Below are 15,699 nucleotides of genomic sequence, written 5' to 3'. Positions count from 1 at the left end.
AATAAATAAGGTCGGGGTGAGATTACATTAAATTGATGTTTTCAAGGGTCGATGAGATATCGCGCCATAAATCTCAAAACATGACTTGCTTTCGCCCCACAAAAAAAAAATATACACGACCGAAGAGATTTATAGTGTCGGTTTAAATTGGCAAATGTTCAGAAGCATACTTTTTTCCCATTTTTCCTTCACCCGTAGTTTCAGGCCATACATCTTTATAGTATTTACATTGTAATACATTAGCAAACAGTGGCAGATAACATTCGTAAATTATCTCCAGTATACCATTTCACTCCACAAAATGAAGTTCAATTTAAGTATAGTTACTCTAACAGTATAATAATACAACATTAACAATAATTAATTTCAGATATTTTGAAATACGGCAATGTATTCCTAAGCGAGTTCTTCGGTACAGCAATTCTGCTGTTCATCTCGTGTTTCGGAAGTTTACCCAACAAGGAGTTTTCCGGGCATTTCAATGCCTGCATAACTTCCGGTCTGGCTGTTATGAGCGTTATGCAGGTAAGCTAATGCTTTGGTTCTAAATCTGTCATGTTTAATAATATTAATTAGATTTTCGGACATATTTCTGGGGCCCATGTGAATCCCGTGACCACAATCTGCGCTTGCATAATGGGACAAGTGGATGTGCTACAAGCAGTAATATATTTCGTAGCACAGATGTGGGGTTCCCTTGCAGGATTTGGCCTGCTATTGGTAATCCTCCTATAATTATTCAAAACAAATTGCTCAGCTGAGAAACATTACAGATCATTTTCCCAGAAGCACATTCCACGTTCGGGATGACTTTACCATTAGAGACAATGAAAACATGGAAAGTATGTTGTTTACATTATTTATACAATTTTCAATTAAAAGTCTTAGGTGTTCATTATAGAAGTGCTGATAACCTTTGTATTATCCATTGCAAATTGTTCTACTTGGGATCCGAGAGTTGGTAAATTGAAAGACTCGATGCCCTTGCGAATCGGCTTCCTAGTTATTGCTTTAAATTTAATTGCGGTAAGTGAATAATAGCAATTACATCAAAACATATATTACGAAACAATAATTACAGTTGCCTTTCTAAATGTATTTTAGATTAGCCTTTAGTTTAAATTGTCAATATATTTAAAAAAAATGTCCTTCAAATATAGCTTTTTTCTATTCGCTTTCTGACGGTTTCTATTATTTCAGGCGCCATACACTGGATGTAGCATGAACCCAGCAAGAAGTTTCGGACCCGCATTGTGGAACAACCAATGGCATATTCATTGGGTACAGACTGCTATTGATTCTGCGAATTCAGCACATAAATTAGTTTCTTTTTTTTAGGTTTATTGGCTCGCACCAATTTCAGCTGGCGTTCTAGCAGCAATTATTTATAAATTTGCATTTAATGTAAATTCAGGCGATGAATAATAATGTCCAGAAGTCTCGTTTTTCTTTGGTTTTAGAAAAAAAATCTCATCTAGTCTCCAGACTACGGCTAGATTAATAATATTTGTTACTCACCATTACGAAATTTTTCAAACTTTTTGTTCTGATCGCCTCGTAAACGTCCTTCAAATCAGATCTGAAAGAAAATTTAATTTTAATATTTTACATAAGGGAGAGTTCAATGTTTTGTATTCAAAGCTTCAGTCGTGTGTGTAGCATAATAAATCATACAAATAATACCAAAGCGTTGCGTCTGTAATTATTTTCCTTTCGATGGGAATGGGGGTTTGCGAGAAATCATTAAAGTCTCCGTTTTCTGTAGTTATAGTGGAGCACACTGTAGTCAACGTTCACCACATCACAATAGATTCATTACTGTTTTGATTCCCGGATGGCTGTAAGGCTGCAATCCTCGATGGAGAATAGGGAGACTATTGTGTGGATTTTATCAGGATTAGAATGTGAGAACAGCAACGGTATTTACACAGCTAGTGCATTTGCTGATTTACCTAAAATATCACGAGGAAGGATAGTATACAACGTCTTCAAACCAAATAATTTGGAAGTAATATATTTAGAAATCAATTGTAGAGGCGAGTAATAAGAAAACTTACTCCGTGTTCGTGACCAACGAATTAAAGGTCAAATTCCTTTATTATTTGTATAGCTCCAACAACAACATCATATATTTAATATAAATACTTGTTAAATCTATCACAAATACATACACTATATTGATTTTGAATACAATTAGATGTGATGATGCCATTCGTTGACTATATTAAAGTTTAATTTTATTACGAGCAATATTCCCTTAATACCAAATGCAATTACGGAAGTTTTATTCGATTTTTTTTTAAAGTATAATTGGATTTTAGAGATGAAATGAGCAATTTTACGCCGAACCGGATCCCAAAGATACGATTACAAGGAAGACGTGTTCTACGGGTTTATTGCTATCAGCGAATGTTCGATTGCCGATGGCTCCATGGGGTATATTCCTCAACGCAAATACGGCTCTTAATGTTCCAAACACAATTAGCTTAGCATTCGCTTCTCTTTGTAAGAACCTTTCATCTTTCGAAAAACCAATTACGGACGTACATATTTATTAAATACAAAAAAAAAGATTATAACACTGAAGAAGCGCCTCTTTTAGGAATGTTTTTATGTTGTTATTAAAGTTTATGCACAGCTGTATTCTTAGATATACTATACGAAATATACTTATAACTTAAAAGAAAATTGTAAAACTCAGAAAAGTACAATTGAATTAGACTTCCCACAAGATCTTGAGTCTCATTTTATTTATCCTCCACACAAAAAATCCAATAATTGCATCACATCTAGAAATAACTTAATTTTCTTGGAGCTTGATTCAAGAAATAGAGAATCAAATAAAATCAATTCAGTTGATTTCTGATAATATTAAGTGAAATCATTTTATTATAAAGATTTATGAAATTTTATTTGCAGAAGTTTAAATCACGAAATTTTAGATTATTTTCTAATTATATAATTTTAAGATACTTTTATTATAACTTCAAGCAAAATGGTTAGTAAGATTTTGAGTTGTATAAATAAAGTTTAAATTGATCTGAAAATATTAATAATTATTTGAAGTCAAAAACTATGTATTTCAATTTATAAAGTGTTACAAATTGAATAAAAGTTTGGAAGAACATGTAGCGACGAATGGAAATACATAAATCGCGATATGGATATAAAGTGTAAACAATTTTTACATGACACAGAAAATATTCCAATGCAAAATATTTCCGAGAAACATCTATGTGTGTGTAAAAGTAAAAGAAGGAAAATTGCCGACTAAGATCGAAGCTTCGCAGATAATTTATGGTCTAGTTGTGGAGGTAACCCATTTCGTGCAGACACCCAAGTACTCTGATCTCGTTTTCCTTACACCGCCGAGAATAGTTTCAGGAAAACGACAAAGAGGAAAAGTTTGTCCTCGACGTGAATGCAATTTCGTCCGGTTTGCCAACTCGAATTTGCAATTAGTAAAATGCAGTGAAGAACCTAAATCACGTAGCGCTTTGAAAATTAGTCTGGAGGACCAAAATTAAAATGCGCCACGAACGTTTTCATTTCGAGCCCTCATTTTTCTTTCGAAATAAATGAGGATGATGTTGGTTTTGGGACGAAGGACTCTCTCCCGCTGCTTTTTCATCTTCACCCGGACAACCGGTTTTAATCAAGATCGCATTTAATACGTAATTATTGAGAAAACTACATTTGCCAAATTATATTTAATGACGGGAAATATATAATGATGTAATTAAATTAAACAAGCACGTTATCGAAGATGTTTCAATAATATTGCAAGTGTATGGCGAAAAAAATATCGGAGTGAAAGCTTATTTGTAAGGCTTCAACCGAACCACGGATCTAAATTAAATACTTACATTTTTTTCATATAGTTCCAAGTATCAAATTTCAGGGGTGGCAAATGCTTTTAGCAGAAACACATGTTACTTTTCCATATATTTTTAGACGGTTTGTCACTTATCTAGATTTAAATTGATTCGGTATTTCCGTTTATATTTAAGTAACCTATGAACAACATATTCTAAATAAATGTAATTAAAGGAGTGTTCAAAGATTAGATATTTTATATTATTTTAGTGTTCGATAATTACGAATTAAGTAAATATTTTTAAAGTATGACGAATTTTATATCGTTTTGATTTATACGTCTGCAATAACGGATAATAATAAATTTTGTCGGGGAGGAAATTGAAAGGATTTCGTAGAGTTGACATTACAGGCATTCACTTAGGAGTTATTCGAGTTTGAAATTTCGGAATGCATTCTTATATAACTCAAACGATCTCGTAGATGGAGGCAAAACGAAGAGCCTCTAATATGAGTTCGCATATAGATTGGAGCGAGACGGAGATCGGAATTCCTTTTACGTATTCCTTCGGGAGCAGACGGGTGGAGTTTTCTCATATCATATCCCGTATCCTCTCTTTATTTCAAAGCCCGAAGTTAAAAACACGAAGAAAAAAATCTTGAGCGTGTTCGTTTTCATCAAGTCACCAGAGCTTTTGTTCCGAAAATAATGCAAGACGTATGTGAAAAGGGCGGAGCGAGTTTAGAGGGAACTTTTAATAAGCGCCCTTTTTTTATAATTACGCTCATGGGGTGGATGTTTTTTTTGTTTGTTGAAAGACAAAGATTGTGAATTCTGTTTTCGTTGGAAATGGAAAAGTTCGAGCGAAAATTCGCGATAAAATATTTCATGTGTCATCGTAGGCGAAATGAAAACTCCCAAGGGATTATTGCCTATGGCCACATAAATTTCCGCATCGGCGGATAAGCAAGAACTCGTACCAATAATTTTCGCTCGAAGCCCGAGTTTTATGCCCCTTAAACCCAACATAATAAAGTATGGTAATGTTTATATTTGAAGATGTCGAGAATATCAGATGATAAGTCGAGAAGCCACTTCTGTGTTTACCCAGCAAACGCAGAAAAAAGTATCGAATTAAAATGAAATATGGGTGAGCACTTAACATTAATATAATGCGTTTTTATCTACAAAAGTTGAGAGAAAATCGTAAATCCTGAAAAGGGTTTTTTTTATTCGGAGTAAATAAATCAATTCCCTGTGTCGCCATTAATGGGTTTTAAACGACTAACCATCGCAAATTTCACCGAGATTAGGAAACAGCAAACAAACGACACGTTTAACAAACAACCAAAGTACATTTTCCGGGCGATGGCGCCAATTTCAACTATAATATTTAGTTTGTAAGTATGCATTCTAGATGAAACAAAAAGGAAATCTCAATGGACCTAAAACGATGCACGTAGAACTGAGGTCGTTCTACGTGCATCGGTAATACGAACTAGCACAATGTCCGTCCAACTCATGCATAATCCTCATTCGAAAGTTTTCTCTGCAGAAGAGGAGACAGGTATTTCATATTCTATAGCTGCTTGTAATTTATGCTGCTATTCACAATATAAGCTCAACTTTATAGCGGCAGTTATGCCTTTTTTTTATATTTTTAAGCTTCTTGCTTTCCGGCGAGTATTTATTTCATGTGCAAAGTTTTGCAAAACAATAAACTTTAGTGTTGCTATAAACATTAAAAACAACTTGATTTTTAACGCACTTTTCGGTCATGAATGGTTGCCGCTACTACCATCATTTTATCAAAACCAAATATTATGTAATACAAATTTGTGATCAGCAGACTATTGTTCCGGCCTTTCTTGTCTTGATAGATAATAACCATTTCAAAACACATGTGAATTCTAATAATAGACAAACGCATTCTGCTACTGAGAATAGCGCTTCCACATAATTAGTATATAAAACTTCCACTGCTATTGTAAACAGTTATTGTTCTGTAAATCACGTAATTAAAAGATTCATTCAGTAGAAATCCATAATTATTATTGGATGATTATGGATATAAATGTTATAGATCAAGATTTAAATTTAGTTGAAATGAAGATTGAGCATTGTATTGTTGACAAATAATCATGTAAGTCTTTTGTAACTCGATTTGCCAAATGAATTATACATATATCCATATATGCATCACAAATTATTAGTCTTCATTATCAAATTGTAAACCGTATTTTGCGTTGAATGAATTTGCATGAATATCCTATAGCTATACTCAATTGATAGTTGTAAATTAGATAGTAATGAATTGTAATTTCGGAACTGTCTTATTATATTTCATAATATATTCTATTAATGAGCGCTTTCAATGATGCAATAATTAATTATTAGATTTTCATTAATCAAAATATAGTATATAGCAAATCTTTATATTGCACTATTATTCTACTATATCTTGAATTGGTAAAGGTTACCAGTTGTTCATTCAAGTAGATTCTCACCACGCGTTGCTTAACTATTAAAGCTAAGAAACATCACGTACTCGATGAACTCTTAATACTAATAAACAAACAAAAGATGGTTTAACTATAATCTATTGAAAGTAATAGGATGGAGCATAAAGGAAAATGAAAAGAGAAGTGTTAAATCAAAATTGATGATAGTTAGATGAGATTGTAACGGGTTTAAGTACTACGGGGTTATGCTTGAAAACAAAGCGACACTTGACCAAACTGAAACCGTCACTCACCATAATAACTTTACGACGCCCTTAGAGTTCTCTGGAGTCGCGCAATGCACAACCGAGAATTTCGTTGTTCATGACTTCCACATTGGTTCACACATGTATCTACGAGACTAAAATTACGTACTACGGCCTCGCCATTCACGAGTATTTTCTACTACGGCGTGTTACAAAAAGCTAGATACTTAAATGAATGGCATCCGTGTGCGGCAGTGACAATTGGACGGCTGATTGTTACTTTTGCACAAAGAGTTTGAAGGAGAGCTGTCTCCTCTCTGTATTCACTTGAAAGTCTTTTGAAAATGTTCGGATTTTCGCTTCTTCTGAAGTTATCACAACGTCGAACACACTGGGCGACTCGCGGCAGTCGAGAACAATAATTCAGTATATTTCAGTATTTTTTTTTGCTGTTGTTGTTTTCGTTTCTTTCAGGGGGATGACGATGGGCAGTGTATTTCGTGGAGGGGTTTCTGGAGGTGAAAGGAGACGAGTTGAAGACAGAGACAGAGTGTTGCATACGCCCGGCCCGGACCTCGTATTTTCACTAGGAAAATCGTACAGAATGATGAGAATGACACACCCCCACTACGTTACTACCCCGAAATATTGATCCGGTGCGGGCGCAGCCGCCCGTAAGGGCACACACGTATGAAACAACCCCTAGGATAACACGCCGCTAGTATTTATACTATTTTTGCACACACACACACTGGATTTCTTTTATTAACAACACCCACCGAGGACGCTTCAAACCAGACCGGCTATTTTTATATATTTATGTAGATGTAAAAATATGAAATACATTTTATTCCACTCGAAAAAATTCAATCAATCTGAATATTTTATTTGCATCGCCGCTTATGCAATTAAAGCTCGTACAGTAAAATTCAATTCGCATTTGCGGCATAAAAACCGATCGCAATTGAATCTTTCAGCTTCAGCTGTCGATTAACGTGCACATTACATCATGAATTCGATATTTCAATTTGAAAACTTCAACTAATCGTACTTGAAAAATCATCGGTAATTGAACTTTAATTAAATGAATATAATTAAATTTAAAGTAATATTAAAAAAAAATACTTAATGAAATATTAATACTACATTGTAGTAATGTAAATTACGTCCATAATAATAGAGTTAATTGAAAAGTTCATCGACATAAACAAAATTATGTTATTTATAAAGTTTATAAAACAAACAAAAAGTTAACATGCTGCCATATAACAAATATTGTTACATACGTACATTGTTTAGTTGTGGAAAGCTTCCATCTAGTAAGGATGCTGCATTTATTGACAACCGATCAAATAGAAAGGTAAACTATTATATAATATGAGTTGTTTTATAAGTGTTGATTAATCAATAAAAACAAAATAACATGAATTTTGATTCAAATAAGTTTTCTTTGTTACAGTAGAAACTCTCTAATTGATGATGTTAATTAAAATAGCTGTTTGAATCTACGATTAAATACCCCTATTATCTAATTTAATTATCTTTCAATCCGATGACTGTGGAAAGTATTTTGCATTTAATCAAAAAATTTAATTAAATTCGGTAAAAAAAATGTTAATTGCATCGAGCGTCGTGCTTGCTTTCTTTTTATATTCAATTCTCGCTCCGTTCAATTCAATTAACTGCAGCAGTATATAAGATGTCAATAAAGCGGAACTTGGTGGAAAGGCAAACGGAAAAGTGTAATGCTTCGACGGTAGCCGAAGATAAGGCTTATGAACTTGAGTAGTCCTTTTATTTGGTATTGGAACCGCCGATGATTCAATAGAAAACGAAAGAAGAGGGAAACAAGAAAGAACAAAAAAAGGTAAAAAGAGGGAGGAACACGCGAAGGGTTGGTTCGCTACAGGGCTTGTAATTATTCGTTCGAAACGTTCTCGTGTGAATCAGCCGGATGGAGCGGCGGGGGCGAAGGGGGTGGTGTGTGGTGGAATATTTAGGGGTCGATACTCAGAGGATCAGGGATGCATTGTTGCGGGATGAAAGACTGCATTGTGTCTGTGAATGTGCATCCCTCATGCGGTGCAACCAGAAATGATATGTGCGAGCAACAGATCGTGAACATATTGCAATATCTTTCTTTCACTTTTCGTGAATCCGTATTGGAAATGATGGATTCGTTGCTGAACAACCGCCGTTTGACTGGCGCGGTTTTGTCGAGCACGTGAACAGCGTTCGGGGATTAGCGTGGAAATCTGTTTTCAATTGAATCGCCACTTTCTTATGGCGTTCACGTAAGCTCTATTGAGTCTACGAAAGGAGGGACGACGAATAAAACGTGTGTATCTTGTATTTCGGAGCAGGTCGGGTCTATCATTTTGTCATTTGCTGAACGAAAAAAGGAAAACATTCATCAAACTTAATTCGAAGAAAATAACAAATTTCAAAATTATTGCACAATGTGTATTCACTCTGAAAATCAACAATTCGCTTGAAAATTATTAAAACTAGTATGAATTAATTATAATATACGTTAATGAGGTGATATACTGCACCCAACTGCTATTGGTATTCACCGAATACAATGCTATTTAAACTGATCAGCGAAGTTGTAACATAGTAGTTGGTACGCCTGACACATAATTATGTGTGATGTCACGCATGGTTAGGATGCAACATTACTCATTATTATAATGATGCATACACACCATGTAATTAAAATATGTTCCAAAGTAAACGTTTTTTTTTATGAAATTAATTCAATTTCATTACATTAAATTGAAGCTAAATAGTTTTTTGATACAAAAATAAATAAATAATATAAAATCAATATATAATATTTTATAGAGTAAATTCTTCTTAAAATTCATCATATTATATTCAAGGTGATGATCTAAGATTTCTACGCACTTAACAATGAAACGTCAGATCTTATATCCATTAAACCTAGTGTATCGTATGGCATACGACCAGACAAGTATTGTATGGAGATGTCAGACCTAATCAAAAGGTTACCTCATTGTACCGTTCATTCATTGAAATATCCATTAATTATTAAATTGATCCTTTTGTTATAAGTCCTCTCAACAATTACGTCAACTGTTTAAAACAAGTTTAACAATTACGTCAACTATAAAAAATATTGTCATTTAGTTTTGCACGTGCGTTCCCAACGTTCGTTAGTGTTCATTCTGTTTTTTGTTATCTATGTCTATACATTAAATGAAGTAATGCAGGAAAACATAATACTATCTTTGCCTATCTATATATTTGCAGAGCTATATTTGGAGTTTTAAACTAATTTGACGTTAGTACATACATACAAAAGGAACTGACCTCGTTTATAAAGAACTCTGTTCCCAGTGCGAGATTTTTAAGTTTAGAGATGCTATAAAGTTTCCCTAGGTCTAAAATAAATTGATTCAATTAGTGAGTAAATAAAGAAACAAAAACCTACATATTATTTATCTAATTAATGATATGCAAATAAATCATTATGATATATGAGAAATGTTTCTCTTTTTGTGAATTTTTGGCTGATATGAATTAATATACAATAATTATTGGTTTTATTACAAATTGAAGTAAAAAATTCGTTAGTTGAGTTTCACTAATCTAATTTAATCTAAAGTTAGTGATTTTGAATTTATTACTCGTTGCAAATTATTGGTGTATATAAGCAGAATATAAATTAAGCACGCAAGCGACTATTTACTTCCTTCAAGTTATATATAATAAGCAATAATAAATTTATTAGATAATAATTTTTTTTTTATAAATTAATCAAGCATTTGATTGGTTTGGAGATTTTCGTATTTAAGAAATTGTGAAATGCACGTTGGATAATAATAGAACATGCAACACATAAATCTGAAGTGGTTTGTCATTGTGTAAAGAATGGAGGATAAAATCTCTAATGGCGATCTTAATTAAAACCGCGTGAGATTTTAATTAAGTGTGAGGAGAGATTAATTCGAGCAGCATCCACCAGACGGGATGTCGGTTTGACGTAGGATGGAGCAAATTGGAGCAAGCTGAAAGAAAAAAGAGATGGGATGGATGGATGTGTATGGTGCGCTCTTTATTTAAATGTCTCCGAGCGGTATTCCAAAGGGTAGATAGAAGCTGTTATTCAATTTTCCATCATTCGGATCGTGACCATTTTTCTTTTCATTGCAAATGGAAAACGTGCCAGGCGCACACACACACATACAGCAGTATGCTAGGATTGTTCTTCCTATTAACATTTCTACTTGAAGGAATGCAATTTGCGCGCGGTAGAGTGAGGGACAATGCAATGCTGGATCAAACCGAGGTCCTCCACTTTCTACAATACGTTCAACATTGTAAGAGATGCATACAATATTGTTGTTGTTGGAAATATATAATGAGCGTACCGAAATTTCGATACACAAAACACGGTTAAAAGCCTAATAATGTACGGTTATTGCATTGTGTGTGCACATGCGAGAGTGTCATACTTATTGCTTTTAGCTGCGGGTAAATTGAGTAATCAGAATGCGCACGAAGAGTACCACTTTCAGCAGCAGTAGAAAGCTTCGACCATCAATTTCGATCAATAATCATAAATTGATAAAATTAATGTTTGTTCGTTGGTCGCGTTTGCATGCAAAACAGTTTTAAATTGATTCCATTTAATTAGCAGTTCTATTCTCGACGACGCTGATTTATCCTACATAAAGTAAACTTTTTTTTAGATTTAATTAACAGAATAAATTTTGCCTCTCCCTTGTTAATTCTGTTTTCTATCGGTTTAGATTATATAAAAAAGATGTGACAATTACATTAATTTGGTACTTTTGTAACATATGCGTAAATTAGAGATAGGATATGTACGTGATGCTTTATATGAACCCACATACAGCTTTTTGGTCGTCACGCGTGATGAATGCAGATAAGCCCCAAAGTCTGCGAGGTACAGCAATCACACACGGGCCGTTATCAAGGGATTTTATTTTCATTCCCATTTCCCCCCCAGAATATATTGATTGGGACGCGCTCAGGATTTTGATGGATTAATGCCGACGCAGCTGAATTCAGTCGGATGTAGCGAGAGGACCACCTGGGAAGGATTGGTCGTACATCTATCTACTACCTAACAACACTGACATTGCACCTAGAAAACTCTTCGAAAACTTACTTTGTTTCTTCTTGGAATATTTTTTTGTGGCTGTCGACGGCGACGCTGTGTCTGCTCGAAGGCTGTCTCCTCGCCAAAGTCTCCGTTCCATTCCCTACATCGAAAACAAAGACAAATATTCAGATTAGTACAAATCAATCGGATACTGTGATAGTAGTATGAGAAAAAATATATACGGATAAAGGGGATACATTGAGCTGCAGCTCTGGGGAAGACAGGAGAAGAATTTGTTTTGGATTCGAGGGGAATGCGATTCCATTTATCTTACAACCCATTCAATTTTCTAAACTGAAATAAAAAAAAATAGAATAGAAGTAGTCGTTGCTGTCGTCGACGGATGGTGCTCCAGTATGCAACTGAGCGTATCATGTGAAGAGGGTTTTATTTTCTTCTGATCCTCGAAATGGATATGCAATTCGAGATTAAAGACGAAAAGCGAATAAACAGTCATAGCATAAACAAACAATTGACAGTTCCATTTAATGATTACTTGATACAGTTCTATAAATAATTGTACAAAATATAGTATCTGTTTTTATTAAACCCAATTCATCTATGAAAATTATAAACATTGTATGTTATTAAGATTTTTTTAGTCTATCTCTGTATTATTAAAGTAAATAGTAATAGTACATTTTGTTTTCGCCCATTTATAAAAACAATTGAATTGAATCAATAACAAAGCCTTTCCGCTTTAATTAATACTAATTGCAAAAGATAATTTGATTAGATTCGAGTGTAATCAAAAGATAAGTTAGTTGCGGAACAAAATTTGCTTCTGTTTATTTTGCGGAAAGGGATAAAGCTCGGGCGGAACGAGATTAGTTTCAACGTAAAAGTTAGATTGTTCCAACGCTCGAACAAACAAAAAATTGTGTTATGGAAACGCAATTAACGTAACATAGAACTCATGTCTTTTCTATAAAGTCAATTACGTAAATTGAATTACAAAACTTAAATGCTTATGTTTGTTATAAGCAGAAATCCGAAATAATTGCTTCTATATTCTGTTAAATTTAATTATATTATAAAGAAATATAAAATTAGTGAATTTTATTCATATGATAGATTTTTTGTTAAAAATATTCAGAATTATGTCTCATGTAACGAATAGTGTGGATGCAACGTTACTCTAATTGTACGAAGATTTGTCAAGCTAAAAGGATAATAAATGTCGCTTCGAAATGATTGTGTTTTTAGATAATGTCCACGTTGAAATATTCTTAGGGTGAGGCTTTTTACAAGAATTTGTTGCGTATGCAGAATGACAATGACCGTTGGCTTAATACTGATGTAATTAAAGATAAGACTTTTGAGAAATGTCCATACAAAAAAAAACTTATTAACTGATTAATAATGCATTACCATTGTAGTATTTGGAACGAAGCATTGTCAGGCTGGACATGATGGCTGTGCGATGCGAGGAGATCTTGACTCCAAGTTCTTTGATGTCCGCTTCGCTGAAGTCTATCAGATCTTCAACGCCCTGGTAGTCGGTGAAGTCATCCAGGTACTGTTCAAGGTCGAGCGCTCGTAGCCAGCTGTCGATCTCCAGATGTTTTCTCTTCACTCGGGCTGGAGTGTCTCCATTTCCTGAAAGGACAACGCTTACTCGAGATTTCGAACGCAGCGAAATCAGCGACCCGAAACGCGTCCACGACAAATCTGCAACAAGAAAGTAAAGATATTTAAAGCGTTTTCCTACTTCGCACTCGTTGCGATCAAATCATAAAGCAAACAGATATCTCGGAATCCTCGAATCGAATCGTAACTCAAATATTTTATTTTCGTTTTTTTCTCTCTTCGAGCGCGTATTCACAAATGACATTTCCAGTTTATTTTCCTCTCCAGAGCACTCCAGATCTTTCGCTGTGCGAGCGCTTCGAAAGAGAGCTTTCAATGTTCAGCCACTCCATGTATATTCATCGAGGATGAAGACTGTTGCAGTCCTTTGCTTACAGAATTCCTTTACAATGCGTATATTAAAAACTAGACAAAAGGTTTTTTGTTTGATTGTATAATAATTCCTCTAAAGCCACAAACAAATACGCTACACTCCATTTATATTTAACATTTTATTCAAGAAAATTATAAATATATAAAAATAAAGAAAGAGAAAATATCTTTAATAAAACTCAAATGTAATCTGTATTCAAAGAAAAATAACAGTGCAAAAAGACCTATAGTCAATAGCCCTTTGCAGCAGTTAACATTTTGTTTTATTATTATAATTCTATGGAAATGTTTAATTTTGTATTTTTTATTGTTGCTATAAATATTATTATTAAAATGAACAATATTAAAATCCAAAATTTCAAATTTTATTCAAGTACATTCACTCTACATTTAAAGGTAATACATTGGAATTATTGATAATAAAATTTTATCTGACAAATTCATATCAAAGTTATTTAAATAACTTTTTTTTTATAATATATCATTGAATTAATATATAAAAACAATATGAATGTGGACTTAGTTTAGTAAAATTATGACAAAGATTTATCATATTTGAAATTTTGTAGATAATATGTTGTTCGTAATCTTAACTCGGCGCCAGTTTTATATTCGCATCATAAGTTCATGACGTTTGTTGTCGCCAAATAAGTTTTTTCCTGAGTTTTCACATTATCGTAAACTATAAAGCAAATAATTAAATTGTATTTAATATTTGTTTACTGGTTGACTTAAATATAATGTACAGACTTTGGAATTTCAATAAATATATCTTATTTGTATACTAATTAGTATTACATTAATTTTATGATTAAAATTGATTTTAGTCATTTTATTTTCTATTGATGAATTAACTTACTCTTGTTTCATCTTCATTATTTGTCATCATTGATTACTTTACACAATGTATATTAAAGAAATCATATTTTTTACATGATTTATACAAGCAAATAATGTTTCAGTGTTTATATTTACCAAATAAATATAGACGTTCATTGGGAATTACTTTATGAGTCTTTAAAATTACCATCATTAAATTTAAACTAAAAAATGTAATATTATAGTGAGCATAGACTTGCATAAAATTGATAAACGAGTACTTAAGAAAGTTCAGCATTGAATATAAGTTGGATGAAACAAGTATAAAAGCGCAAAATTTATATAATGAGAGGCGAAAGGTGAAGCCAAGCTGTTATAAATTAGGTAAGATCGCATTTCCATGTAATTACAGCGTCAGCATTAAATATCCGAGAGATTTCAATTACCTTAATTGTAGCAATTACTTTTTCTTGAAATATGTTCTTTATGTAAATCTTTTTATACATTTTCCCCATTTCTCGTTCATTTTGCATAGAGCACAGGCGTTTGTTGAGGGAATACATTATTATTCGCGTTTGCATTTGCCCATTAGCTTCTATTCATAAAAGGCTCTGCATACGTTTCGAATATTTCACAATTTCTGCGCTGCACTGCAAACTGCTTCTCGCAACGAAATGCCGCGTGAAATTGTATTCATGTAAATAAAAAAAAATAAAGAGAATTTCTCTGTAATTGATTGAGAAATGGAATCGGTTTCATTAGCGTTATTATTCGCATGCACCATTAAATACGTTTTAAGTGCTCCGAACTGCAATAAATTATAATTTTAAGCGAAACAATCGGTGGTTCGCTCATGCCGAGCGCGCACATAAATTTCGCCTTTCTAATACTCCGTTAATACATCTTCATTTACTGTGAAATTGAAATTTTATTGTAGGTGAATGTGGATGTAAAAGGCCATTTATTTCATAGAAGCTTGCATTCAGAGCTAAAAGCATTTGTTTCTGTTATGTCATAAAACGCAATACACTTGAAAAGCAAATATTTAACACTTTCAACAACAACAACAAAATAAATTTCTCCACATTGTTAGGAAAGTGTTTTTTTTTGTTATACTCAAATTGCAACATCCTTGATGTATCCTCAGACTTATTACTTTTGGTTTTCTATTTATCACTTATTTATTATACCGTTGCCCCTGTTGCAATTCTAAAGGTTTTTACATAATATGCGCACGAG

The 15,699-nt window shown here is 33.2% G+C and overlaps 2 protein-coding genes across 7 annotated transcripts in view; one reads left to right on the top strand and one right to left on the bottom strand.

Moving 5' to 3' along the window:
* The window catches only part of LOC108565435 (breast cancer anti-estrogen resistance protein 3), a 36,997-nt gene that overhangs the window by 2,681 nt on the left and 18,617 nt on the right, over positions 1–15,699 (bottom strand). For all 6 annotated transcript variants that reach the window (XM_017924884.1, XM_017924883.1, XM_017924885.1 and 3 more), the window contains 3 exons: positions 13,051–13,350; positions 11,686–11,779; positions 1,519–1,579 (listed from right to left, as the gene is read on the bottom strand). In XM_017924884.1, the coding sequence (XP_017780373.1) occupies positions 1,519–1,579; positions 11,686–11,779; positions 13,051–13,350 (455 nt within the window). The remainder of the gene's footprint in view (positions 1–1,518; positions 1,580–11,685; positions 11,780–13,050; positions 13,351–15,699) is intronic.
* Positions 5–1,512, top strand: LOC108565436 (aquaporin-like). The gene is made up of 7 exons (XM_017924890.1): positions 5–317; positions 371–525; positions 577–720; positions 774–842; positions 889–1,026; positions 1,201–1,281; positions 1,339–1,512. The coding sequence occupies exons 1-7, from the start codon at positions 302–304 to the stop codon at positions 1,423–1,425; spliced, it is 690 nt and encodes a 229-aa protein (XP_017780379.1). The 5' UTR covers positions 5–301; the 3' UTR covers positions 1,426–1,512.

This window comes from Nicrophorus vespilloides, unplaced genomic scaffold (assembly GCF_001412225.1).
Source record: "Nicrophorus vespilloides isolate i.1.1-1 unplaced genomic scaffold, Nicve_v1.0, whole genome shotgun sequence".
Taxonomy (NCBI): Eukaryota; Metazoa; Arthropoda; class Insecta; order Coleoptera; family Silphidae; genus Nicrophorus; species Nicrophorus vespilloides.
This window is presented reverse-complemented; position numbering and strand designations above follow the sequence as displayed.

Excerpts from the sequence above, each read along its gene's own strand:
- LOC108565436 (XM_017924890.1), top strand. Across the intron at positions 843-888 it reads AGACAATGAAAACATGGAAA|GTGTTCATTATAGAAGTGCT; the intron begins GTATGTTGTTTA and ends TAAAAGTCTTAG. Across the intron at positions 1,282-1,338 it reads ACCAATGGCATATTCATTGG|GTTTATTGGCTCGCACCAAT; the intron begins GTACAGACTGCT and ends TCTTTTTTTTAG.